The 24,941-nt window shown below is 48.1% G+C and overlaps 4 protein-coding genes across 6 annotated transcripts; 2 read left to right on the plus strand and 2 right to left on the minus strand.

Annotated features, from left to right (window-relative positions):
• The first annotated feature begins 48 nt into the window (after nt 1-48).
• ucmaa (upper zone of growth plate and cartilage matrix associated a) lies at nt 49-2,874 on the plus strand. 2 transcript variants are annotated; one of them, XM_003972952.3, is made up of 5 exons: nt 49-576; nt 797-856; nt 934-1,029; nt 1,961-2,059; nt 2,522-2,874. In XM_003972952.3, the coding sequence occupies exons 1-5, from the start codon at nt 336-338 to the stop codon at nt 2,608-2,610; spliced, it is 585 nt and encodes a 194-aa protein (XP_003973001.2). In that variant the 5' UTR covers nt 49-335; the 3' UTR covers nt 2,611-2,874. The 2 variants fall into 2 exon arrangements, with proteins under 2 accessions (XP_003973001.2, XP_029681127.1); XM_029825267.1 differs by having other exon boundaries at nt 2,527-2,874.
• Nucleotides 2,875-3,793: 919 nt separating this feature from the next.
• mcm10 (minichromosome maintenance 10 replication initiation factor) lies at nt 3,794-9,164 on the minus strand. Of its 2 annotated transcripts, none has more exons than XM_011613522.2 (18): nt 8,939-9,164; nt 8,524-8,558; nt 8,140-8,445; nt 7,875-8,063; nt 7,651-7,779; nt 7,335-7,536; nt 7,066-7,231; nt 6,782-6,949; nt 6,453-6,569; nt 6,188-6,378; nt 5,970-6,064; nt 5,676-5,789; nt 4,996-5,550; nt 4,800-4,927; nt 4,449-4,562; nt 4,233-4,378; nt 4,115-4,157; nt 3,794-4,036 (listed from the first exon to the last, which is right to left on the minus strand). In XM_011613522.2, exons 2-18 carry the CDS (start codon nt 8,528-8,530, stop codon nt 3,956-3,958), a joined length of 2,751 nt encoding a protein of 916 aa, XP_011611824.2. In that variant the 5' UTR covers nt 8,531-8,558; nt 8,939-9,164; the 3' UTR covers nt 3,794-3,955. The 2 variants fall into 2 exon arrangements, with proteins under 2 accessions (XP_011611824.2, XP_011611823.2); XM_011613521.2 differs by having other exon boundaries at nt 8,524-8,587.
• Nucleotides 9,165-9,727: 563 nt separating this feature from the next.
• On the minus strand, nt 9,728-13,575 carry optn (optineurin). Its single transcript, XM_029825576.1, has 12 exons — nt 13,455-13,575; nt 13,159-13,367; nt 12,916-13,077; nt 12,658-12,839; nt 12,474-12,564; nt 12,247-12,362; nt 11,996-12,145; nt 11,711-11,795; nt 11,196-11,354; nt 10,963-11,105; nt 10,749-10,825; nt 9,728-10,362 (listed from the first exon to the last, which is right to left on the minus strand). The coding sequence occupies exons 1-12, from the start codon at nt 13,573-13,575 to the stop codon at nt 10,250-10,252; spliced, it is 1,608 nt and encodes a 535-aa protein (XP_029681436.1). The 3' UTR covers nt 9,728-10,249.
• Nucleotides 13,576-15,720: 2,145 nt separating this feature from the next.
• Nucleotides 15,721-21,865, plus strand: ccdc3a (coiled-coil domain containing 3a). The gene is made up of 3 exons (XM_029825577.1): nt 15,721-16,652; nt 16,867-17,044; nt 20,974-21,865. Exons 1-3 carry the CDS (start codon nt 16,213-16,215, stop codon nt 21,277-21,279), a joined length of 924 nt encoding a protein of 307 aa, XP_029681437.1. The 5' UTR covers nt 15,721-16,212; the 3' UTR covers nt 21,280-21,865.
• Nucleotides 21,866-24,941: the final 3,076 nt, after the last annotated feature.

Below are 24,941 nucleotides of genomic sequence, written 5' to 3' on the forward strand. Positions count from 1 at the left end.
CATCCCTGAAGGTCCCGACACTTTGGATGCTCTGAAACTTGAATTTAAAAGCCAAGAAAGTTTTCAGCTGCTTATTTAGTCACATGAGTTGATAGTCGCTGAATTATTGGCCGTTCTGGGAAGTTGCTCTGACAGTTAATTAACGAGCATCTCATCATTTGGATCTGAGTGAAAGCCAAAAGGATAAAAACGGACCTACGATTCCCTCGGTTGAGTGTGATTGGAGCAGGTTCTCGGATCTAAAGATGCTCCCCTTCAGTTGTTCCCTCTCCGTCAGAGTTGGGGAACGTCCGTGTTTCCACCCATTAACTCAGTAGCTTCGTTTTAACTCATGAATGTGTCGTTATAACCTCCAAATGCTGAAGGAATCTCCATCGATTCACTTTCCAGCTGTTTCCCCTCCCTCTGGGCATTTCCTCCTCCCTCTCACCTTCCTCCCTCCTTCACCTCCTCCTCCTTCTCCTCCTCCGCTGGGTTCGTCTCTCTCCGGAGCGACGTTCAGTCCAGCCTCAGTCTTCGAGATGTCCTGGAGTCCAGTCATGGGGTCTTTGCCGGCCATCGTCCTCATCCTCACCTGTGAGTACGGCTGCTCAGGGGTGGGAAAACTGGAGGAAACCGTTGGTTCCTAAACTTACATTTACCTTAAAATACAAGCCCTTTGTTTTTAAACCACTTTAAAGGGATTTTTTAGAGCTTGACCGTAGGACAGGAGGACGGTGGATTTCGTATCTGAGCCAGGAAGCATAAATAGCAACGTTATTATTGAATTATTGACATTTTTGTCCTCATTCTCCAGTTTGCAGCATGGCTGAAAACGCAGCTGTGCGTGACGACTCCAGAGCGCTCCGTCCCAGAGGTGATTCTCCTCTTCCTCTCTTTCCTGCTGTGTGTTCTCTCCATCCCTGCTGATGCATCTTATCCTCCCGCCACCAGGGGCAGCGCAGCCCGTGTTCGTGGCGGGGTCAGACGCCTCCAACTTCTTCAAACGCCGCGGCCGCCGCTCGGGCCGGTACCACGCCGAGCTGTTAGGTACGCGCCCAGTTTACGTTTCATTGCACTGTAAAAAAAAATATCTTGACATTTAATATCACAAATGGCAAAGAGGTCAAATTCATTCAAAGCTCTGTTATCAAACTCTTTCCCGACACAAAACACATGTGGGTCAAAGTTCTGGTTAAAGTTCTGCAGCCTCCTTCCGTAGACTCACCCTGCTAATTAAACCATGACAGAACTCCAGAAAACACTGTAAAAACCACTGGCAGAAACAAGGGAATCAGCCAAAGTGTGACGGGATGAGCCGCTGCAAGCTCCAGCGAGGCCAGGTGGTCTTGTCATCCTTGTGTTTCTATCTTTTTGGGGACCTTCAGACACAGACTGACTCTAAACCCTCAAACACTCCTTTGAAGTTCCAAGGAGCAGCCAAAAGGTCCTCACTTAGCTAGTAGAATGAGTATGTTGGGACTCAATGTGTAGCCAGACACACACAGACACACACAGACACACGCAGGAGCCGTTAGCAGGAGTCACAGGCCGGTGTGGAGCAGCCTCACTCCCTCAGCGATACAATGAGTTCATTCACTTCTCCCCTGCTGTCGGACACACACCAACCACAACACACGAGAACGAGGCGTTTCTGAATCGAAGGTGCATTCCTGCGTCGTTTCATTTAAAAGCAATTTCGCTTTGGAAGAGACTCAACAGGGCTGCACCAGCAGAGCTGAAGCGGTTTAACGGTGGAGCCACAGCAGCACCTGCAGAGACCTTTAACGGACCAGACCATAATATTTATATAAGCTTGTGCTCGGTGTGTAACGTGCCGAGGAAAAGCCCAACTCTTCTTCGTGTGTTGACGCTCTGCCGCCTCGCAACTGTAGTTTCCTGGTTTTTGACGCTGCTGCAACACACACCGTCCGTTACACAGGTGACACTCCTGACTTCCTCCCTTTCTCCCCCCCCCCAGCTGAGCAGCGAGAGAAGATTTTTGCAAGCGAGCGGTGGAGGGAGCACAACGAGAAGCGGAGCAACGTCTACGAGAACTACGCCGAGGAGCAGCGCAACGGTGAGGAGCATGACCTCCAAGCCTGGGCGGCAGGTCGGCCACAGGCCTCTGGACCGCAGCAGGACGCTGGAGGGGTCCATTTGTGGTCCCCCCACAGCCGCCTGCCCCCCCCTGCGGCTGTCTGTGCGCCGCCACAGGGCTGCAACGAGCCTCCCCACACTGGGACACGCTCCCCATAAAGAACCCTCTGGGTTCCCCATAAACTGGAGGGTGGTGAGAGTCAGCCAGCGTTATTTTAGCCGCCAGATTATCTGCCCCTGTAAAGGCTGGTTTAGACTGACTGCTGCCCCCCGGGCGCCTCGGGGAGCTTTATTTCAGACTCCCGTGCTGTGATGGCGTGAGAATAAACCATCAGAGGAGGAAACCCCAGAACAGCTCTGAGGTTCTCTGAGGAAGCGTTTTCATTCCAGGTGGACCAAGATTGTGAAGGCTGTACTAAAAAAACCTGATGTGTGTCTCCAGAGCAGACGGAGCGATCCAGGGAGACGAGCGAGCAGATCCGGGAGTATCACTACGACGGCCTGTATCCTCGCCGATACTGGTTCCACTGAGCAAAAGCTGCTTCACACCAGTGCCCCTGACTGGTTTTCAGTCCGGCCACCTTAAGACAAAGCTCCGGCCTTGTTTACCAGGCTTTATGCTAGATTTGTCTCTTCTATCTCTTCATTTAAAGGTAAAAAAAAGTCTAGTTTAATTTGTGCATGTTTGTTTTGAGTGCATTTAAATGCAGAAACCTTTAAATCAGCCCGGGGCCGTGATTTTTCAGAAATGGCTGAAAGTCTTTAAGTATGACGAATAAAGTCTAAATCTCGAGTTCTTGGTGTGGACATCTGGTATTTGCACTATTTATGGGGGGGGAAGGCGCGTGGAAGTGTTGCTGCAGAAGCCATCAGCCTTAAAATCTGCCCACATTCCTGACTGGAAATATTAGCCAGTTCAGGAAATAAAAGCTTGGAATGGGACGAGAGGCTTTCTGGAATTCCTAAGATTCAACAACTTGGTCACACAACAATGACATTTGTGACCTCTTGACCTTTTCTGTTGTCATTATTTCATACATCAACAGCATTGGTCTAAAATATGATTAAACTAATAAAACAGAAGAGACAAGCTTTCATTGTTCTGTGACAACAATCCTCGATCCCTAATCTGGATCCTGACCAGGAAGTGACCGGAAGTCCTGCTTTCACTGACGTCATGACTTTCTGAACAGAAATAATCTCAGGTAATTACAGATATTAAAAAGCGGGACACTGGCACCGTGTTTCCCTCACGTCTGGCCTCGCGTTCCTGGATTTAGGTGTTGGGTGGATCCACGTGGACCAAGATTCCTCAGGGTCACGATCAGAAGAGCCTCCTGCAACACAGACGCTCATCAACCTTCTGAGGCAGTTTATTCAGGAAAAAAACTAATCTCACCTTCAGTATCTTCGTTAGCGTCCTCCAATTTTCTTTTTTCGGCGTCTGTGGGCATTTTGCCCCAAATAAACCCACCCTGGTCCTCAGTCTGTTTCTCTCCGAGGGGCAAAAGCGGAGGCCGCAGCCTGCGTCTCGCATCGTGCTGCCACCTAGTGGCCGCGCCCGCGCACTGCACCCAGTGGAAAACGTGAAAGGCTGCAAAACGGCAGCTTTTTTCTGATTAATTCAGAAAACAGTTATTCGCACCGTAATTCAAAACACCGAGATGTGTATTGAATAATGGCAGCGACATTCATCAACTTAGCAGAAGCTCGCTTTGACTTTAAATGTCGCAATATTTTATTTTGTTCCATCAATTTCAGTGAAATCCAATATTACTACAGAGCTAAAAATTCCCAGCAGATGATAAAAACATAATTCAGCGGGACACATGGAGGGAACGCCGACCAGGAGCCGACCAGGAGCCGCTCAGCGTCGTCACTTGCTGTTGAGGAACTTGCCGTGTTCCTCTCCTCGAGGCAGCAGGAGCTCCGCGCCGATCTTGGGTCCAGTTTTCTCCTGAACCGACACACAGAGCCGATGAAGATTCACGCAGATATTTTGCCGTTTTCACCAGATAACGATGAGAAATCTCACCTTCAGCATGCCGTCACGCTCCCATTTAAACAGCCCACAGTTGCTGGAACCACACGCGGTTGTCGTCATGTGACACTGAAGAGCGATTGTTATTTTATTTTATTGTTACTTTTCTTACCTGCAGTGCTTATTGGGCAGTCGGTCCAGCGCGATTGATCTCTGTCCACAGGGACATTTAAAGAAACGCTTGATGGCATCGTGCCACCGTAACGCATGATTCTGCTCCACGCAACGATCCGCCGGCTTGAAGTAGGTGTAATTGCACTGGGGGCAGAAACACGAGCGCTCATTACTCCCCGGGACATTTGGACCTGATCCGTGTGAGTGCGACTACCTTCTTGCACGTGACGGCGCGACACTTCATCTCCCGGATGCCCCTCATCTTCTCCTCCATCTGCTCCTTCTTCACCAGGATGTTGAAGTAGCTCTCCTGCAGCTGGTACTCCGCCTGGCGGAGAAGAGCAACGCGGGACCGAGGTCCAAATCACACAGCGGAGGACAGCATCCCAGACACATGGAGTCCGGTCAGTCAGTCACAATATATCGCCGTCATTTAAAATTCTAAATGATACTTGTTGGAATCTGAAAACGCTGAAAACAGTGTTTTCAAACTCCGGTTCAAGTGGATAAATGACATTAGTTTGTAGGATTTGGATCCGAAGAGAAGCATGTGTCGCGTTCGTACCGCCTGCAGCACGGCGCCGTGGCGAGATTTAGCGTTGAGGATCTTTTGGAACTCCTCCGACTGCAGGTAGAGGAGCTGCTCTCGCTTCTTCTTCTGAGCTGGCCCCTCGTCTGTGTCACAGGGGGACTCTGCACAGGAAGGGAATGAAGAGTGGCTTTACTCCACCTCAGAACCTAAAATAACAACAGGATGTTACCTTCTGGTGGGGCGAGGTTCTTCTCCACCCTGGTGCTGATTTCAGAACTGTCCCCCCTCTTCCTCTTCAGGGCGTTGGGGTCTTCCTTGGCCAGGCCCATCCCTTTGGCTTTCAGCTTCCTCAGGGCGGCCATCTTGGCGGCTGACAGGCTGAGAGAGCTGGCGGCTGGAGCCTGCGGGGGGCTTTTATCAAAGAAGAGAATGTCCTCCCCTTCAGAGAAGCCTCGTCCCAGTGTGGGGGCGTGGGGGGCGGCAGGGCTTTGAGTCCTCTTGGGAACCTCACACGCTGCTTTGGGGGACATCAGGGCACCCTTACCCTGCGAGGAGGAGGTGGTGGAGCAGGACGTGGTGGTGGTGGTGGAGGAGGAGGTGGTGGAGCAGGACGTGGTGGTGGTGGAGGGTCGGGGTCCCGCTGAGTTCTGCAGAACCCTCTTCTGGATCTCCTCTGCTCTCTGCAGGCGTTTCTGCCGAAGCTCCTGCTGCTTCTGTTTCTGCTGTTTCAGTAATTCTTTCGCTGAGATGGACCTCAGAGGAGCTCCAGTTGCATCTTTAGAAGCTGAAGGCAGATAAAAGTATAATGAACAGAAATAACTGGTGCCGTTTCACAACTGCTGGCAGAATCCAGATGATGAACTGCCAGAAACAGGTCGTTGTTATCGAGGAAGGGAAGGACCAGGATACCCGTCTGGCTGCCCTGGGCCAGGTGCCGCTTCAGCTGCAGGGCGCCAGGCGTCGGCACCGACATCAGGCTCCTGAATTCGTTTGAACAACCCGAGACTTCCCCAGACTTCATAGCTACAGAACAACACAAACACCAAAAACCATGAGATTTGTCGTTGCTACGTCTGTAATTCCGATGCATCGTTCTCTCCTGTTACGGAGCGTCACGCTACCACGCTAAACACACCAACTTCTGCCCCAACCCTCAACAATCATCGCTGATTTTGGAGTGAATCGGGAATCGCTGCTCCTCACCCAGACTTTTGGCCTGTGCGAGGAGCTGAGCGGAACCTTTCACGAACAGCGTGTCCAGCGTCTTCTGGACGGGTTTGTTTGGTCTGGACGCCGTCCTGCAAAACACGGAGCGGTGACTGAAGAGACAAGGCAGCAGCAGCAGGTTGTCACAGCAACACTCAGCAACACTCAACACTGATGCCACTGGATGCTGCGTCACCAGCAGAGTGAGAGCTCACAGGGAGGCGGCGCAGGCTGGCGAGGACATGCCGCCGTAGTGGAATCCCTCCTGACACAGACGCCCCCTCAGGTCGCTGCCTTTCACCTTATTGGGAGCCTTCCCAGAAAAGGAAGACTGCAGCTCTGCCCTCTTTGAGCTCATCTTCTTATACTGGGCCTTGACGTGATACTGGCAGTACTGGCACTCAAACTGGAACAAAGAGGAGAAACAGGTGCAGGTCAGCGGTCGGCTGTGAGGTGGCAGGAAGATGTTGAGGGGCGCACCAGGTTCACTATTTGAGAGCATGGGTCTCCGTTCTTCTTCGCGGCCTTGCAGTTGCCAAAGTCTTGAGCTTCCCCCATGAGTAAGACCTTCTGTGGGTTGTCCACCGTCAGGCTTATCTGCTCAGTGAAAATACAGGACATTTTCAACCATAACATGCAGGAATTCATGGAGAAACTTACTAAATCTTTCATTATGCTGGTCTAGTTTAGCCTGTTGCTCGAGGGTTAAGGGTTAAACCCAAACTAAAGATGTTCCTTCCATCGTCTACTGCTTTTCCCTTACAGGGTCAACAGTTGTGAGCGTCCTGACTCCACCAGTGTCCACTCACCCCGTCATATCCATCCTTCTGCTTCATGGGGTTTGCGTTGAGGAGGCCGATGACCGTGCCGAACTCCGTCTTCCAGTGCTCTTTATGAACGTCGCCAAACAGGAGCAAAGACACAAACACGTCCAGGTTATGGAGGTCATTCAGCTTCCAGACGCTGAAGGTTTTCCCCTGCACGAAAAAGCACCACTGACTCCGAGAATCCAATACGCTGATATTTGGAGCGAAACAAAGACAGCGGCTCCTCTCCTGCTCGAGAGCGAAGCAGGAAGCAGGAATACACCTACGCTGCTGTTGCTTTTCTGTGTGGTCTTGTTGACCACCACAGCAAACGTCACCCAGTCACTGTCTTCCAGCTTCTCTCGAGCCAAACGCTCCGGCAGCTGAGACAGGCGAATCATTCGTCGGTCAGCCATCTTGCGGTCCATCTCGCTGGAGGAAACGCGTGGTCTTCTGTAGTAGGAAGAAAGGCACGACTGACCCAAAACCCAGAGGGGAAATTCTGGATTTTCTTACACGCCAGGTCGAAATTCACGTCTCCGGCGTCCTCACTCACCTGAGTCGCAGGCCAGAGTACTTCTCAACAGCTACATCTTTTGGAATCTGTGGAAGTGAGGGGGCCTTTGGTGGTCCTGGAGGTGCTGCAGGCCTCTTCTGGGACGACGGGGGTGAGCGCAGAGGAGCGGCGGCCTCGCTCGGAGCCTCTGGTGGCTGAAAGGAACTGCTGAGCTTTATCTCCACCAGTGGGCCTCTGTCTCCTAAGGAAGAGGAAGTTATAAAAATACACCCAAATCATAACTTTATATGCCAAAAAAATATATATCTGAGGCACAAATCTATTTCAAGCGGGTTAATAAAATACAAGATATTACCTGAGGTGCTAGGTTTGGGTTTGTGAGCTACCCTCGCCCCGTGCTTGAAGGAGTTTGCACTGTTTAGTTCCTCGAGGAAAGCAGAGGACTCTTTGACGTTTGCTCTGGCTGGAGGGGAAGAAGATGTTGCTGGAAAGGAAACAGACTTTCTGATAAATACCTCCATGAACAGCTGCCGGTTTCTTTAGAAACTGTGCACGTTATGACCAAATGTGCACTGTTACCCGCTTGGGTCCCCATCTTCTGTGATGCACTGGTTGGCTTGGCCCTGCTCTGATTGGGAAGTACTGGTGTGGGACCAGATGGCTTCTCTGGAGTCTGCCCTGAACCTGGAGACGGGTTGGAAACCTTCTGGGAGGCTTCCAGCTGCTGCTGCAGCCGCTGCATCTGCTCCTGCATGCGTCTGAGCTCCTCTGAGGACGAGACCTTTATATGCATTTGGACATATGGGCCAGAACTGTACATCTGGTAACAAGTAGAGAAACGAACCTTGTAAATCCTCCCTGGACTTGTTCAGAGTCTTACATTCTTCTTCGCTGCCATTTTTTTGAGCTTCCTCTTCAATTTCAATATCGTCCACATCTCCAAAGAGACCCGACACTTCATCTCCTGCCCCCGTGTGCTGCCCGTCCTCCTCCACACTTTCTTTATACTCTTCCTCCTCGTTGTCATCATCAAACAGACTGTCAAAGTCCTCTTCCTCTTCTAATGGGTTCTTTTCCTGCTCTTCAGTGTCAACTTCACCTCCAAAACCTTCACTCTCAGTCAGCAGGGCCGTCAGAACGTCCAGATCACCTTTGAGGAGACACTCATACGTTACAATGTTTGGATCTTATAAACTGTGCAATAATATGGTTTAAATATGATACTCACGGTCCATTGTAGAGATGATAATAATTTCCAACAGCCTGACACCAGATATGAAGACAGAGAATTTCTAATTATCACACAAATGAAAATAATGCAAGTCAGAACATTCTTACGGAAAATGACGACTAGATGAATATTTTAAACTCCACATTCTACATCACATTAAAGCAAAGTGCTGAAATTAGTGAACGTTGAGATTTCTCCGTAAATTTCCATAAAACAGAGATTAGTGCAACGTTTGCAAGTAGGACCATAAATGGTATTTCTATTGTATTTACTATGTATCTATATATATGAAAGATACTCGGTTATAACCTGTGATTTACCCATTTTATTTTAGGTTGAAGGTAACAAGTTTATGTTCATTTCCCTTTTTTACGCGTTTTATGCCATTTAGCGACTGCTCAAGCGCACTTACCTTCTACTGAACCGGCGTTACGGCAAAGGTCAAGGTTTAAAATGATCTAGTTTTGCAGTCTAACGTATAAATATAATCCAGTGATTATATTTGATTAAAAAAAGAAACATTAATCCGCGAACTGTTGTTCAGTCGAAGAGGCGAAAATCTAATCTGGCGCTAAACGAAGGACCCTTCTGTGTTGTCAAAGCCGTGGTGGGCGTCCAAAGATTTGCCTGAAGTAAAACACTGGCTTTAATAAAACCGTGTAGGTGAACAAACCATACGTTCGAGTGTCTTCTAGATTTATATTACAGTAACATTAGTGTGTTTAAAAACACTGGGAAAACATATCGAAAATCTACCATAAAATTTTTAGTTCTTAAGTTCTTAATCCAGTTGTTTGGGCTGATTAAAAGATTTCATCTTCAGTTGTTTTCCTAAAATGTGGTATATATACCACATTTATATATATATATATATATATATATATATATATATATATATATATATATATATATATATATATATATATATATATATATATAAAGGGTTGTTTATGCATGGGTAACTTTTAAGCATGTATTAATTTAGGCTTGAGTTTTTTTCTATTGATGTTTATTTATATTGCGCTTGTGAAAATTTACTTAAGATTCTGAACATTACTGTGACTTTTGCTGAGACATTTGAAAGCTTTACATTTTACTCAAAATGACATACTTTTTTAAATGCAGGACTAACCTTTGGATCATTTGTTTAAAAATTGTGATTCACTGTCCTATTTTGGTCGTTATTGAAACACACACATAATTCTTAGACTTTTGGGAACAGAATTCTCTCCAGTTTAATTCTTCATTCTTAACACACTGTACCATCTGAAAACACTTCATAAGCAACATAACAGTGCTGAACTGCTTTCACATTACCTTGCACAGTCTGTTACATCAATATATTAAAGAGTTAGATGCTGCATTTGAATGAATAAGTATTATTTGCAAATTATAATACAGTACATGCACTCATGTCGAGTGCCATCTTGGTGCACATTCATTTTCCCACTAAATCAAACTAATAATGAACAATATACACTTGAGGCAAAAAAGTTTTGAAAGACTTCAAAGTTTTGAAAGATTGGTATGATTGGTTCAAGACTGTAGTAAGTCACCATCCTTTGCTTTGATTTTCTAGAATTATCTTCAAAAAGTTGAAAGATAATTCCCAACACTACAAATATAGTACAGCTCGGAAACAGAACGTGTGTCCCACAGAATATATGGAGGAAGACAGAGGAAGGTGCAAAAAGAGCTCTGCTGATGCTTTCATGATGGGGGACTAGTTGATGCAGTCCATGATGTGAATCTGCAGAGTGTCCAGATCAGGTAGGATCTCATTACACTTGGGACAGGCGTGTTCAGGAATGCCCACTGGATGTTGCCAGTCGGTTCCTAAAGATCAGGATCACAGGCTTGTTAAATGAGTCAAAATTACAAACATTCACCTAGCAAATGTGCACATCCAGTGAAAACTATCCTAGATAGTAATTACACGTGTCCAAAATAAAGGAAAGGCTACGGCGCATGAATAAATTTTGTTTTAAATATTTTTACCCTTATAAAAAGCTGTTATCTGACAAGTGTATGGTCAAGTGGGGTTTCCATGCTCAACTGTCCATGGTGGACACTTGCAACCTCTCTGTTGATGTTTCCAGCTAAAGCTAACTGAAACAGTTGGCATTCAGCTAAGCTAAGCTAAGCTAAGCTAAGCTAACTGTGTTGGTCAATAGACATTAGAGTGCAACCACAGTTGGCAGGAGAGCAAAGCATCTGCTCACCTCTTCCAACCAAAGAGGCACCAGCCCCGTGTGGATTTCCGCCCACATGTCTCCTCTGCATTTCATTCAGCCCCTGGCTGCAGAGAAACACAACAATAACCCATTACAAAGGACACAACTAGAGGACGTATAGAAGAGGTCATTTATGACATTATCGGAGAACATCAGGACCTCGAAAAGAACCATCTAACAGTTGTGGTCTTTGATTCCATACCGGCCCATTGAGTCCAGCTCCTCCTGCAGATGGGTGTTCTGTTTTTTCACATACTCCAGCTGTGTCGCCAGGCGCTCCCTCTCCTCATGGAGCTTCTCCCGTGCCGCTCGCTCTGCGTAGAAGTCTGAGGAATACACCTCCGCCTGCACACACAGCAAACATGTTCCCATGGGGTCACCGCTAGGTCATATGGAAAGATCGGAAATCAGGAAAAAATGTATGTTCTCGCCAACCTGGGCCTTGAAGACGGATATGGTTTCCAGCTCCTTCTCCTTCTGGAAGATCTCTTGCTTCATTTGATCAATCTTGCCTTGCTTTGTTGCAAGGGCCTCTTCAGCAGCAGTTAGCTGAACCTGCACCTTGTCCAGCAGCTCCTTCTGCACCATCTGAGCCTGCGGGGCCAAAAAGAAAAGGTCACTCCCTGGAATTTTGAAATATTTTGGGGGACTGTTGCTCACATAAGGCCTGTTATTAGTTGGGACCCTTAGCTTCAGTTAAAGCAGCTTATATTATGTATGGGATGTGGTCAGGTGTAACTAGAGCTTAGCGCATTGTTGCTTATGTGTTCATTAAAAAGCATAAAAGGTGGATTTTGCTAGCCTGTATTTGGCTGGAAACAATAGCTGCAGCACGGCTCAAACACTTTCATCCTGTCAAATGGGTGGAAGTAGTGGAACCAACAACCAGTGTCAATCTCTTTATGACCTGATACTTAAATGAAGGTATCTGCTAGGCTAAATAAACGGACCTCTTTCTTCTTCTGTTCCTCTTTGAGCTCATTGTAGTCTTCGAAGAGCTTGGTATAGGCATCCTTCAGCTGGGCCAGGGTGTTCCTGTGAGGGGAGACCACAGCGATCAAAGCCCGCTGGGATTTTAACAGAATCAAGCCTTCGATTCAAGGTTGTGCCCGACGTTACTTTGACTGCTATTTTTAAAACCAGATTTCTAAAAATCCAATGAAAACAGGATGGAGAGCGTGTGGTCTCGGGCGGTAGCGCCTCCGTGTGTGTGGCGAATCTTTGCCGTCTCGGACCTCTCCTCTCCTGCCTTCCGTTGCTCCACCCGACACTGCGCTTCCATGCTGTCCAGCTGCAGCTTCAGCCGCTGGTTCTCTGTCTGGACGGCCTGTTTCTCCACCAGCTGGGCCTTCAGGGCCACCACATCCTGCTCCACCTCCCGACATCTACAAACAGGATAAACTCAGACACTTTTCCCCCCCAATTCCAGACAAATAAAGGCAACAGATGAAAGCTTTCTTCTGGTTTCACTTAAAGACCGCACAACCTGTCCTGCAGGTTCTTCTTCATTCCTTCGGCTTCATCCAGCTTGCTCTGAGCCTGCTGCAGCTCCTTGAACAGCGTCTTCATTTGGGATTTCATGCTCTCCACCTCCGACTGCGCCTGGAATGTTCGCCAACATCTTATCTCATCTCTTGTCTGATCTGACAGAAATCTTTAGTATTCCATCATCTCCAGCGAGCTTTGATGTGAGCTTTGATGTGGTGTCAGTACCTTATCCTCTTTGCTGGGCTCGTCTTTGACCTCTGCTTCTGTTTGAGTGGATCTTTCTGTTTGACTCTTCCTCTCTTCCAGTTTTACAATTCTTTTGAAAACATTTGATTCAGAGTGTTTTTGTGAAATGTCCAACAATCTTCCGAGGTTGTGCTACGAACGCCAACGGGCGGCGTGCGTCTACCTGTCGAGAGACGACTTCAGCTCGGCCTGCAGCAGCTCGGCGCGCTGCGTCTCGTTCCTCAGCGACTGCAGCAGCTGGCTCACCGTCGCCTCCGTGTCATGTCGGGACGCCGTCATGCTCAGGTCAGGACGTTTGCTGTGCTCCGCTCCGCAGGCTTCGCTTAAGCCATCGACGCCACCGTCCTGAGAGCAAATAACATCACGCACGCGTCTTCCAATACGGACCAAGAGGAAAACATGTCGTGGTGAATATGTGTACCGAAACCCGGATGATCTCGATGAAAGACCCGTCGTCGTGCAAGTCTTGGTCAGCCTTGAGCTGCAGCTCGGAGTTCAACGCCACCAGGTCGTTCTTCTCCGCCTGAAGGCGTGCGACCTGTGCACGCAGCGCATCCAGCTCTGCGCTCTGATTCGATATCACCTGTGCACGACACCAAAAATCAACGACCCGGCATAATAAGCGGTGACAGAGCTAGCTTTATATCAGCCATTATTTCCTCACGTGCACGCCTCCTGCTGCACCCCCTGGTTTCCCGTCCTCTCCAGCTCTCCCGCTCAGCTCCTGGTTCTGGCAGGTCAGTGCCTCCATTCGATCCCGAGCCTCCTTCAGCCGACTCTCCAGAAAGTCCCGCTCTTCCCGCTGTTTTTCCCGCCACGCTGCCAAACCTTCGAAGCGCTCCTTCATCGCCAGGTTGGTCTGACGCAGCGACTCTGAGCAAAGGGCACATGTGAATTTACATAAATGTCCTGGGAGGATCAGGGAAACTGCTCAACGCCCCAGCAGACACCCACACTCACCCTTCAGGTCTCGGTTCTCCTGAATGAGGATGTTCATCTGATGCAGGGTTTCCTCCAGCATACCAGGATTACTGGGAGAATGGGGGACCTCGCCGTTCATCATGGGGCCTCCAGATGTCATGCTGAGATGACACATCAATCAGGGTCAATAGGACAGAGGAGAACGTTCACGTGGTTTAAAGCAGAGTCCGATGTTGTCCTGCTGCAGATCGCATCTCATCGGCTCTGCAGGAGGTCTCAAAGAAGCTCTGTGACCCAGCCAGGGAAGCGCCCGCTGTCGCGCAGCTAAGGCGCAGCGCCGCCCAATCATGTGTTTGCAGCACCACCACAGGAAGATAAACATCTGCTTAGAAATTGGCTTCCTTTCATTTTCGTTTTCTTGACCACTTTTTTCCCTTTCAGGGTCACAGGGAGCTGCTGGAGCCTCATAGATGGGCGAGGGCAGGTGAACCTCTGGATGAGTGGCCAGCTGTGAGCAACGTTGGGCTTGGTGCCTTGCACAAGGGTACCTCGGCAGAGCTCTGAAGGTGTTTCGGCAGCTCCCCCTACGACCAGAGCACCTCCCGTCTTTTTGACTGCACCAGGTTTTGAACCGAGAACCCTCCAGGCCCCCGACAGGCCGAGCTGCCAACATCTTTGTAGCACTTTTAAAAGAGCAAAGCTTGTGCACGGTTTCATGGGGCGGGGGGGCAACGGGATACCCACCAGGAAACAAGCCTAGCCCAGAGATCTCCTTGGAATTAAGAACTAAACTCCACATGAATCATTTTAATATGAGCAAAGTGTCAAAGTCTACAAAGATTTCATGATTTTAGAAGAAAATATGTGAACAGGTAATTAAAGGTACTAACAAAGAAAATCATCATATTTTGGGAAGCAAAAACAGGGACACCATAAAACAAGTCGTTGTTTGATTTTTCTGTGGTTTTCTGTCTAAAGAGGCTAAAGGAAAGAGTTTTCTGTTAATCTAAGTGTGACATCTGATCAGTGACTCAGTGGTTTCAGCAGCCATGAAGGCTGGTCGCTTCTCTCTGAATAAGAGCTACTTTAAACCCGAACGAGACAATATGGTGCAATCTGCCGGCGGGTTATTGTTAAAAAGGGATTCTGGGAGGTCATTTCGACCAGTTCTTTTTAATCTCTCACTTTCTTTGGATGGTCCCGTCCCATTTAAAAGGTAAACAACTCGAAGTTGAAAGTAACTTACACAACGCGGATGTCGCCTCTGCCCCTTTCCCGAACTGCGTCATGTCGAACATTAAAACAACTTGGAGGGTTTGGACTCACCTGCCGTGAGCTGCTGAAGTGGAGACACGATGGGTGGAGGTTGGAAGGGAGAATAGAAAGAGAAACAAACGAAGAGCACACTTGTGCGTTTGTTTCTGGGCTCCTGGAACCTGCTGGCGATGCGGAAGCGCGAGCTGCTAATTAGTTTTCAAAATAAAATCACGCCGCGGCGTGAGTCAGATTTTACAGCGACAACAACGACCAAAAGGACAAAAATAATGGAGAAAATATTATTTTTAAAGTTCAAATCACGAAGCTATAGTTTGGCTGTAACGGTTAAGGTGAATGATAAACCAAGAACCGAACTGCGACGTTGACGTCTTCTGTTGGAGCGTTTATTGTGAAGGTACGTTTCCGTGTTTCCTGTGGTGAGATAAAGCAATAACAGTGTTTAGCCTTTATATTGCCTTAAAGTGACGTCACAGGCCAGGTCTCGGCCTTGAGTGGAGCAGTATAAATGAGCTGTATGTGCGTTATAACACTGGGTGTGTTTGCTCACCGCCCAGGGAGGGGCCAGTCACCTGACTGCGGGAATTCCCATTTTGCGTCCCCTTGGCCTTTGGAAAGACTGACGCAGGGATGTTTGCTCATTCACTTCACCTTAAAACGGGAGTAGAGACATTATTCTATTTTGATGAAACGCACAAATATCCAGTTAAAATATTTAGAAAACAGAAAATAAATCTGAGAATGACACATTATTTATTTCACTCTGGCAAAGTGGGAACACGTTAATTTATTAAACTCTTATATACAGGCGTGTGCCTAGTTATGTCCACTAGATGGCAGTGATATATCATTCAAACCTAACGCGAATAAATAAATATTCCATTCACAAGGCTCTTGTAAAAAAAAAGAAAAAAAGATCAGTGCCGGCATCATAAATATAAGAAGAGTATTTAAATGAGACTCACCTTCCGTTCCATCACTTTAATCTCAACCTTTTCTGAAATGAGCAGAGAAGCACCCTGAGACTAGATGACCAATTTAAGAATGATCACAAACGGGCTGTAAACACTGAGCCATTTCCCGGATCTATAACACTGAGTCTGTTGTGTTTGATTCCGATTGCGGGGCACAGTTTAAAATAATAAATAACACAACACTAATTTTGTCATCTTTCAGCCATGCGCTGCAACAAGTGCGCGTGTTCCCTCGTGAGAAGCTCAAATGTCCCATCCGTCTTTGAACGCACCGTCCGCGCTCCGGTGAGGCTCGTGTGGCTGCTGACACAGATGATAAAACCGCGACAGCAGCAGCAACAGGTTGGAATTGTTCAAGCTGAGTTTCGACAATATTAGTGGAAGGAAACGGCAACTTTGCTTAGTTGTGTTTTTAAAGAGAGACCAGTGCTTTTAGAATATAGTGCAAGTAACACATGTATGCATTTTAACTTTTGGTAGCTTTGGAGCATCAAGGTACCTTTAACCTCAAAGGGGCTAATATTTTCTTAGCGACGTATCATCACATCATGCACAGTTTCTTAGAAGCTTTCCCACATTTCGGAATGTTTTCCGTGGTTCTCCTGACGGCGCTCAGCGTTTTAGCGCATCTGGACACTTTTACGCACGGGTGCCAGTTGCCCTCGGAATGGCGACCTTTGAGCGAGGGCTGTCGAGCCGAACTAGCGGAGATCATCGTGTACGCCAGGGTCCTGGCGATCCACCGGGAGCCTGTGGGCGGCGGGACCGGAAGCCTGTACAACTCGCTCCCGTTTGGGTTCAGTTATGGGTACGAGGGCGCAGAGGAAGGGCTGCTGTACTCCGCAGAGGTGGAGTTGCTGTGCGACCAGGCCTGGGGCAGCATGCTGGAAGTGCCCTCTGGATCAAGGCTGAATCTGACCGGGCTGGGTTATCTATCCTGCCAGTCCCACACAGTGATGGAGAACTACTCCTATTTCTTTTTCCTCAGGTGAGGCGCAGAGCCTGGACACACTGGATTTACGGTCATAGTTGCTCGGAACATTTTATCAGCCGTTCACTTGAGGCTAAACTTTCCACATTACCAAGTTTTCTGATCTTCAGGCTCTTCTCTGCTGTTCCACTGTGTGACACTGACACAATGATATCAGGGCAACTATTACATCCCTTTACACATTCACTAATTGGTTTGAGCTCCTTTCTAGGATGGATGAGAACTACAACCTCCTCCCCCACGGCGTCAATTTTCAGGACGCCATTTTCCTCGACACGAGTGAGAACAGGCGCACATTCTCCAGCCTGTTTCAGTTCTCCAACTGCACCCAAGGGAGTCAGCCATTCCACACCTTCAGTCCGGAGTGGGACGTCCAGGAGGACAGTCGGGTGAGGCACACACTTACGGATTTTTTTTTTTTTTTTTTAACTAACCCATGATCAACTCAGGACTCTCATGCAGTGTGATTGGGTAGCTGGTTGCCATGGTAATGCTGCCTCTTTTCCTTGGAAGACCCCCTGGGAAGAAATAAGATTAAAATGTATCTTTCATTAATTGCATCCGCCTCCTTGGTGTTTGGAGAGGATGCCAACAGACTTCATATCTTCTCGTTGCCATGGAGACAATAGATTAAAAGCACACAGGCAAACAGCAGGAAATCAGACATACGGTTGCTGACGATTTATGAATGTGAGCTGCAAGAGAAGTGTTTGTTTGTACAGGCACACGCATGTGTGTGTGTGTGTGTGTGTGTGTGTGTTCTGAGTACCAAAATTTGCATTCAACTAGCAAAGTGAGGACATTTTGGCTGGTCCTCACACTTCCACAGGACCACAGGAGGCCTGTGTGTGGAGGCTGATCACAGGGAGATCAAAGTGAGCCGAGCCACTCGACTGGCCGGGACACGTCCGATTCCTCAGACGGGATCCTGTTTGTCAACGGGTCAGAGGTTAAATATCTGAGCCCGTGTGTGTGACTGGCAGCGCTGATCTGGGGTCAGAACCTGACCTGTGGAGGTCAGAGGAAAGGCCTCAAAACCTCAAACCTCCATCATTTAGTAGCCACCTGTCGGAGCTTCAGTCCTGCAGCGCACGTTGAGCTCAGTTCATTCCCCAAATCTGGGCCGTGGCAGAGGAAGAGTGACTGGACCCAGGGATCGTAACAATCTGCTCTGATGTCATCGAAACAGGGCAAATGTTGCAGGATGGGGGCAGATTTTAGAGCCAGACGCTGAAGTCGTGCTGCATTTGAGTCCAAACGTGCAGCTGCTTTACAGTTGATCTCATGTTGTTCGGAGCCATGTTCACATGTTCTATTGGTCCTGAGGATGGAGTAACAACAGCTGTGTAAAAAGGAGCCATTTCTAGTCCAAAACCTTAAACTTTGACGAAAGCTTGCTGCTAAAATGATCTCATTAAGCTTTTGGGTGTGACCTTTAACCCCACAAACATTGAGTGTATTTTACACACAGTTGAAAGCCCAAAGTGGCTCCTGATGTTGAGTGGTTGTCATGTCGCCATGTGTGATCTTCTTACTTTCATTTGACCTTCCCTGACCTCCCTGACCTCCCTGACCTCACCCTGCAGCCTCACACATGCTTCACTGGTCAGGAAATGGATCTATACTGCAGTTATTTTAGAGTTGGTAGCAAAACCTCAGCAGCTACATGAGGAAACGGCAGCAATGCTGGCAGAGGTGCGTCTCTTCTCCCTCTCTGACCTCCAGGGGCCGACCTGTGATGTGTGGGGTCAGAGGTCAGCGAGGCAGCGGTTAAAGACACGGCTCGTTTCAAGGACAAGCGCTTGCTTGTCGAGCGTGTGACCTCCAGGCGGGACAAAACAGGTGGTTTGCTCTGAGAGCGGGAGGGACCTTCTCCCCTGTCCTTCCCTTCCTTCTTCTGTCAGCGTGGTGGTTTCAGCTCCATGGGAACCAGACCTCCCTCCAGAAGCAGACAAGAGACTTCCTCCATTTTCCTGCCAGAACCTTCAATTAGGTGGTGTTAAAGACTCCTCTTTTATCCTTAAACCAGCCTTAACCATGACCAGGAGACTCCGGGAAAACCACTAATCAGCCACTGAATACAGATGTCCTCCTATCCACTGAACTCTTTACATCTTCTTCTTCTTCTTCTCTTTTTTTAGTTTATTTATGTGATCTGACTTGATACATCACAGAAAGTGACAGCAGGGGTTTTATAGGAGCTTTTTGTCATTAACAGTGGAATTTCCAGCCGTAACTGTCGAGTAAACACCTCCAACTACCTCTGACGCCTCTTTAAGTTTTTATACGGACATTTAAAAGGATTAACACACACACGCACACACGCACGCACGCACACACACACGCACGCACACACACACACACACAGACACACACACACACACAATCATGTTTTGTGTTCAGTGCAAGTGCTCAATTTGAGCCAAAATAAGTCGACTGCGTTGCTACAATTTGTACAACTTTGTAGTGTTTTTGGTCACTTTAGTTGAGTTTAAGTCGTATTTTTCCCCCATTTATCTTTGACTTTCTATTAAAGTGGCCTTAAAGTCTGATCCTGAGGCCGTTTCGCTTCTCCTGCCTCCTCTCTGTGGCTCCTATCTCTTCATCACTTACCTCCTCCTCCTCTTTTTGTTATTGTTTTTTAAACCAATGCCCAGCAATCCTTGCACACACACACACACACACACACACACACACACACATACAAGCTGAAGCCATAAATTGTGTTGTGGGGTCTCACGCTGGGTCTTCATATGAAGAGAAAAGGAATTTACGAACCTAACTTCTTCTCTTATTGTGCTCTGTCTCCTCGGTGCGTTCAGGACAATCTGGGACAAACGCTGAGGTTTTAAACCTGCAGCCATGAATTTGAGGGATAAAAGTGAATAAAACATCAAAGCTACTGCTTCCTATTAGATGTGCATCAATGACTTGATCTCAGCTCACGTGTTTAGGAATAATCACTTCTTTCATAAAGCTTTTTTTTTTATTTGGAAAAAGCTTTAATTTTTCCAGTCAACAACTGTTTTACTGAATTTAACAAAGAGTTACAGAACTCTTTTTTTTAATGTATTTTATCCTCCTGGCGAACTAAACGCTGTTTGCACAGATGATGTTTAACAGCAGGCAGGTAACAACCGGATGTTTTGACAGGTGCTGCACGTTTGTGTGTGTGTGTGTGTGTGTGTGTGTGTGTGTGTGTGTGTGTGTGTTGGGGTTCCTGCTGAGAGACGCACCGTAACCATGGGAAGCTGTCAGTCTTCCACTGTCATGTAAAAGGGAGTGTGTGAATAAACGGAAGGGAATGTCTCCTCTTCCCAAAACCAGCAGCTTCACATTATTTCCTCAAGAAATCATGTCGGATTTCTGCCAACAAATCCACTCCATTAAAATAATAACGATAATAATAATAATAATAATACTTTATGTGTGGATTTACCTTTTTAAGAGTGTTTCAGAAGGTAAATCAGGCAGATAGAATTATTTTTCTTGTGAAACACACAAAGAGCAGCTGCTCCACTTCCAATGAGATAATCCGACTTCTCTTATCGGCTTTGGGAGGACGGTCGGAAGAACGTTGGCTAAACATCTCCTCGGCTTCTGCAGAGCGTCCCTGAAACACACGAGCGTGCTGCCTGCATTACTGTACGTCTGACTTTCCTCGTGCGCCTGAACGCGTCACCATACTTAACACATGTTGTGATCAGAGCAGTGACCCCTGCTGACCCCGCCGGCCCCGGGTCGGATCGGCTCCGCTAATGAGATGGAAAATTAGGGCCCCAGAAACATCAAAGGGCACGTTTCACACACTCACCTCCACCTGGAGCTGATGAAAACTGGCTGTGTTTATTTAAAACCTTTTTTTGTCGTTTTGTCCAACATTTACTCTTAAAAGATGTTGTTATATGGAGCCAATGTTCTATCAGAACTTGTGTATTTATGGAATATGCATTAGTTTGGCTCTTTTGCATCACATTCAATGTAACTTCTGTAATATCTAGTTGTTCGAAGCAGTACAAACTCAAGTGTTGAGTTTATTAAATTCACTAATAGGGGAGATTTGGTTAAAATTCAGTGCTATAGGTTGAGAAAGGTGCAGTAAGCCGAGTCTGTGCACGTCTTCCGTGACTGTAGGTGGAGAAATGGAAGTGCTGGTCAGCATTTTCTTTTTCAATCCTCCCTCCAAGTGTGCAGGGATTTACACTAATATCAAAAGATTCCTTTTCTCTGAGAGGCTGCAGGGAACATCCACAGCAGCACTGAGCCCTGGTGCTTCTGGTCTTGTGTAATGACGACCGGCTGTCCTCTCCCCCCCCAGCTGATGTGCTCCTCGGTCCAGGCGGCGCTGTTCGAGGAGGAGGAACGAGGCCGGGAGCTGCAGGAGCGCCTGGACGCCGTCGAGCGGAGGAACCGGCAGCTGAAGGAGCGCGTGCGCAAGGTGAAGCGCTCCCTGAGGAACGCCCGCAAGGCCGCACGCAGGGCCGAGCAGGAGGCCCGGGAGCTGCGGGAGAAGCTGCGGGCCGCCGACAGGATGGCGGGGCGTCACCTCAACACCATAACGCAGGAAGAGCCGCAGCCGGGGCGCTACACGAGCACGGCAACACGCCAGCGGACGCAACTTTAACTCCCCGGCAGCCAGACTGGAACGAGCGGATGGAGAGACTGCTGGGCAGCCGCCACGCGGGGACTAGCTCACCGTTGTAGGAAGCTTCTGCACACTTTGAATAGGTCTGAAGGTTTCAGCGTCCACTCACCCATAGATAGGACAGATGTTGGACAGGAGGAAGAGCACAATGCTGCTGCTGCTGCTGTCGTGTCTGAAGCCATCGCGAGTCAGAATTCGGCAGGAATCCAAATCTCTCGAGAAGAACCTTTAATTTGACGCTGAACATCCAATAATGATCATTTCCAAAGCAAAACTGTGGAGGGACGTGAATGAGATGAGCAACGATGAGCAAAAGTCCCCAGAAAGGAGCAGATGCAACAACAAACTATAGTATAAACCCTTGCTGATGCTAATTATCTTGAGTCTGATGCAGAATGTAGCCGTCATAGAAGCTTTTTTGTGCTAAGCTGCATTTGCTGAACCTTTTTTATGTTCTCGTTATTCTTAAACTCTGTAATTATACTTTGGATCGTCTGGAGATTTCTAACAATAAGTTAATCACATCAGTTACTTAGTAAAAAAGAGTCAATAAACACACAGAAAAGTGCATCTGTCTAATCAAATGATGACGTGTCTGCCTGAAGCTAACGATGCTTCCCTTGTAACGAACCCATTATTACCCTCAACAGCGCAGTTTTATTCTAATAATAATACATTTTATTTAAAGGCCCTTTTCTAACACTCAAGGACACTTTACATGGTACCATTTGGGGGTGTGAGGGTCATTTGGAGCTGAATAAAAGTGGTTAATAGCTAATTCCTAATCCTGTATTTTGAATAGAGGCAGATTAGAAGAGAAAAGGTTCAGTCAAAAGGTTGAAGACCAAGAAAACAAATCAAAATTATGAGCTGAAAGACGCAACTTGAGTAAAGCCGACGCAGGAAGTTCATCACAGTGAGCAACACACCATTTCTTGCTTGTTTTTCTGGCTCTAAAGTCCGATTCGATGCATGTCAGCGTGAACACGGGGGGGGGGGGGGGCGGGGGGGGGGTCGACGTCGGCTATTAAGGTTTGGGTGAGTGGAGTATAAAAACAAACAGCTACACACACCCAGACGTTCAGCTGGGCCACGCAGCATCACACGGAGAGTGTAAAGAGAGGCTGAGGTCAGAGGAGCCGCTCCGTGTGTGTGTGTGTGTGTGCGTGTGTGCGTGTGTGTGCGTCTGCTCCATCAACTGACTGGAATGTGTCTGTGTGGGCACCAGTGTTCCGAACAGCAGGGCGCCGCTGAAGTATTCCTCTGATTTAGTGGAAATGTCCAAAGGCTGGAGGTAGGGGAGGTATCACAAGACCGTGGCGACCACGGGGAGGAGACGGTGGCGAACTAATGAGGCCGGTGGAGACTGGAGACGACACACACGACACAAACGACTGTACAAACACACCAGTGAACAAATAAATGACACAAATGTGTTTTGGGCTTTTATCCTATCAACACCTGTTGCACCGTCCCAACGCCGCCCCCGCTGGGTCCGTCCTTCCTCTCTGATCAACACGTCAGCGTCGGACACGCTGGATTTGTTGACACGAGTCAACAGGAAACAGAAGGATTATTATTATTATTGGAATCGGCCTCTGAGTGTCTGTGAGGCACCGGGAGACGAGCGCGAGCGTCTCAGACGCTGTTTAAATAAAGCTGAACCGGATCGGTGACAGAGGGCAGCTGATGCTAATGTGTCTCCTGCTGACGGAGGACAGGACAGGACAGAGGACGAGGACAGGAGACAGGAGACAAAGACCAGGTGCTTACGTCATACATGCAAACACGTGTGTGATCGCTCCATTCGCACCTCAGTGGCCACCAAAGTCCTGATCCTGAAGCTGGAGGACCCATAAAAGCACCGGGAGGACGTCCGGAATTACAGGTCCAACATTCATGAGACAAACTTTACTGTGAAGAAACAGCGCCCCCACGCCGGGCATTTGGAGTGCTGAGAATTACTTCACCAAAAGAGTTCCCTGAATGCATCACAAAAAAGACATCACAAAAAAGGAAAATTTGTAATTTGTTTTTATTTATTGATGTTGGGAGCTATCTTCTCAGTTACCTAGTTACCAACCACATGTTGGTAAAATGACTTTTTTTTTTAAATGTCATTTTTGTGTAATTAATCACGGTTTACTTTACGTGCCGGAGCAGCATGTTGCTACTTTTACAGTTCATAACTTCCATTGTTCTTTTTATGCAATAGCACAAAATAAGCAGCCAAACCAACTGTGAGCTCGTCTGTGCCCTCACGTGCACTCTTGAGAGACTCTTGATTCAACTACACACTTGTCTACATGCTGAAATGTAAACTCCAATCATTTTTGCCCAGCGTGTGTGTGCGGAGCCGGGATTTAATGCTCTAATAATGTGGAATAACCTCCGAGTGGGAGCCACACGTGCTCCCTTGTTTGCACCATCTGTCTCCTGCCCGCCCAACATCTGCTGCACCACAGGCCCGCTAACGCGGCGGAGAGCGTCGGGATCCACGGGTCCTGCAGTTTGTTTAAACAAACATGGAGCTGAAGGACACGTGGCCCCTGTTCCCAGAACGGGCGCGAATGAGGAGCCCAGCCAGTCCTGTTGTGGTCATTCAGGATTTATTCCAGGAGAAAAGACAAACAGAAGACAATCAGCGGCTCCGGCCGCCATCGTGCCAACTCTTGATATGTGCGCGTGATTGTCGAAGGCGTCTGACACACAAGCCCCGTCGACACACAGGTCGAACCCGTCCTCATCAGCACGCCGGCCGCTGCGGGCCCTTCTCGCCAGGACGGCGCTCAGAATGCCTGTTAGTTGTGGTCACATGCAGGAGAGTAAATACAAGACAGGCCGTGGACGGGGACGCGCACGGGCCGTGGACGGGGACGCGCACGGGCCGTGGACGGGGACGCGCACGGGCCGTGGACGGGGACGCGCACGGGCCGTGGACGAGGACACGCACGGGGACACGCACGGGCCGTGGACGGGGACGCGCACGGGCCGTGGACGAGGACACGCACGGGGACACGCACGGGCCGTGGACGAGGACACGCACGGGGACACGCACGGGCCGTGGACGAGGACACGCACGGGGAGACCCCGGAGCCACAGCAGCGCACGTTTGACCCTGACGAGCCGTTCTGCCAGGCGGCCGTCAACAACAATACTCACAAAACCATTAAATTAGCTGATTAATGCACGACAGTGACGTTAGCAAAACGAAGCTTAATCGCCCTCTTGTGGCAGGATGCAGTTTTACTCCAGTTTTAACACAAATTGCTGTAATTTGAAGGAGGACTCACTACAAGTCTCTGTCCTCTTTAAATGCTTAAAGATCCGTTTTTGATGTCAGTTTGTTTACAACCCACTTCCTGGACACTGTAACTACGGCAACGTGGCTAAACGTTGATATGGAAATCAACACATCTGCTCCTCTGGGGTTTTTCTGGGATAAACAGTCAGATTAGAAGAAGAGAACCTAATTTTTGGCTAGATGAGCTTAATTTCCGTTCAATATTGTGTGTTTCACCTTCTTGCCAGTTTACAAGTTCCTTAATTAGCCATTTTGATGTTTTTAATTTGAGTTTTGTGGTTTTCAAAGCCAAACCGGCGGTCTGGATTCCAGAGATCAGGAGCGGCTCATCTCTGCC

Source organism: Takifugu rubripes, chromosome 18, assembly GCF_901000725.2.
Source record: "Takifugu rubripes chromosome 18, fTakRub1.2, whole genome shotgun sequence".
Taxonomy (NCBI): domain Eukaryota; kingdom Metazoa; phylum Chordata; class Actinopteri; order Tetraodontiformes; family Tetraodontidae; genus Takifugu; species Takifugu rubripes.

Excerpts from the sequence above, each read along its gene's own strand:
- ucmaa (XM_029825267.1), top strand. The coding sequence starts at position 336 with ATGTGTCGTTATAACCTCCAAATGCTGAAGGAATCTCCATCGATTCAC. Across the intron at positions 577-796 it reads CATCGTCCTCATCCTCACCT|TTTGCAGCATGGCTGAAAAC; the intron begins GTGAGTACGGCT and ends CTCATTCTCCAG. Across the intron at positions 2,060-2,526 it reads CGCCGAGGAGCAGCGCAACG|ACGGAGCGATCCAGGGAGAC; the intron begins GTGAGGAGCATG and ends TCTCCAGAGCAG.
- mcm10 (XM_011613522.2), bottom strand. Across the intron at positions 8,064-8,139 it reads GTCCAGGGAGGATTTACAAG|AGGAGCTCAGACGCATGCAG; the intron begins GTTCGTTTCTCT and ends TCTCGTCCTCAG. Across the intron at positions 5,551-5,675 it reads GGCCCAGGGCAGCCAGACGG|CTTCTAAAGATGCAACTGGA; the intron begins GTATCCTGGTCC and ends ATCTGCCTTCAG.
- optn (XM_029825576.1), bottom strand. The coding sequence starts at position 13,575 with ATGACATCTGGAGGCCCCATGATGAACGGCGAGGTCCCCCATTCTCCC. Across the intron at positions 12,565-12,657 it reads CTGAAGTCGTCTCTCGACAG|AATTGTAAAACTGGAAGAGA; the intron begins GTAGACGCACGC and ends TGTTTTCAAAAG. Across the intron at positions 11,355-11,710 it reads AGGAACAGAAGAAGAAAGAG|GCTCAGATGGTGCAGAAGGA; the intron begins GTCCGTTTATTT and ends TTGGCCCCGCAG.
- ccdc3a (XM_029825577.1), top strand. The coding sequence starts at position 16,213 with ATGCACAGTTTCTTAGAAGCTTTCCCACATTTCGGAATGTTTTCCGTG. Across the intron at positions 16,653-16,866 it reads TCCTATTTCTTTTTCCTCAG|GATGGATGAGAACTACAACC; the intron begins GTGAGGCGCAGA and ends GCTCCTTTCTAG. Across the intron at positions 17,045-20,973 it reads ACGTCCAGGAGGACAGTCGG|CTGATGTGCTCCTCGGTCCA; the intron begins GTGAGGCACACA and ends CTCCCCCCCCAG.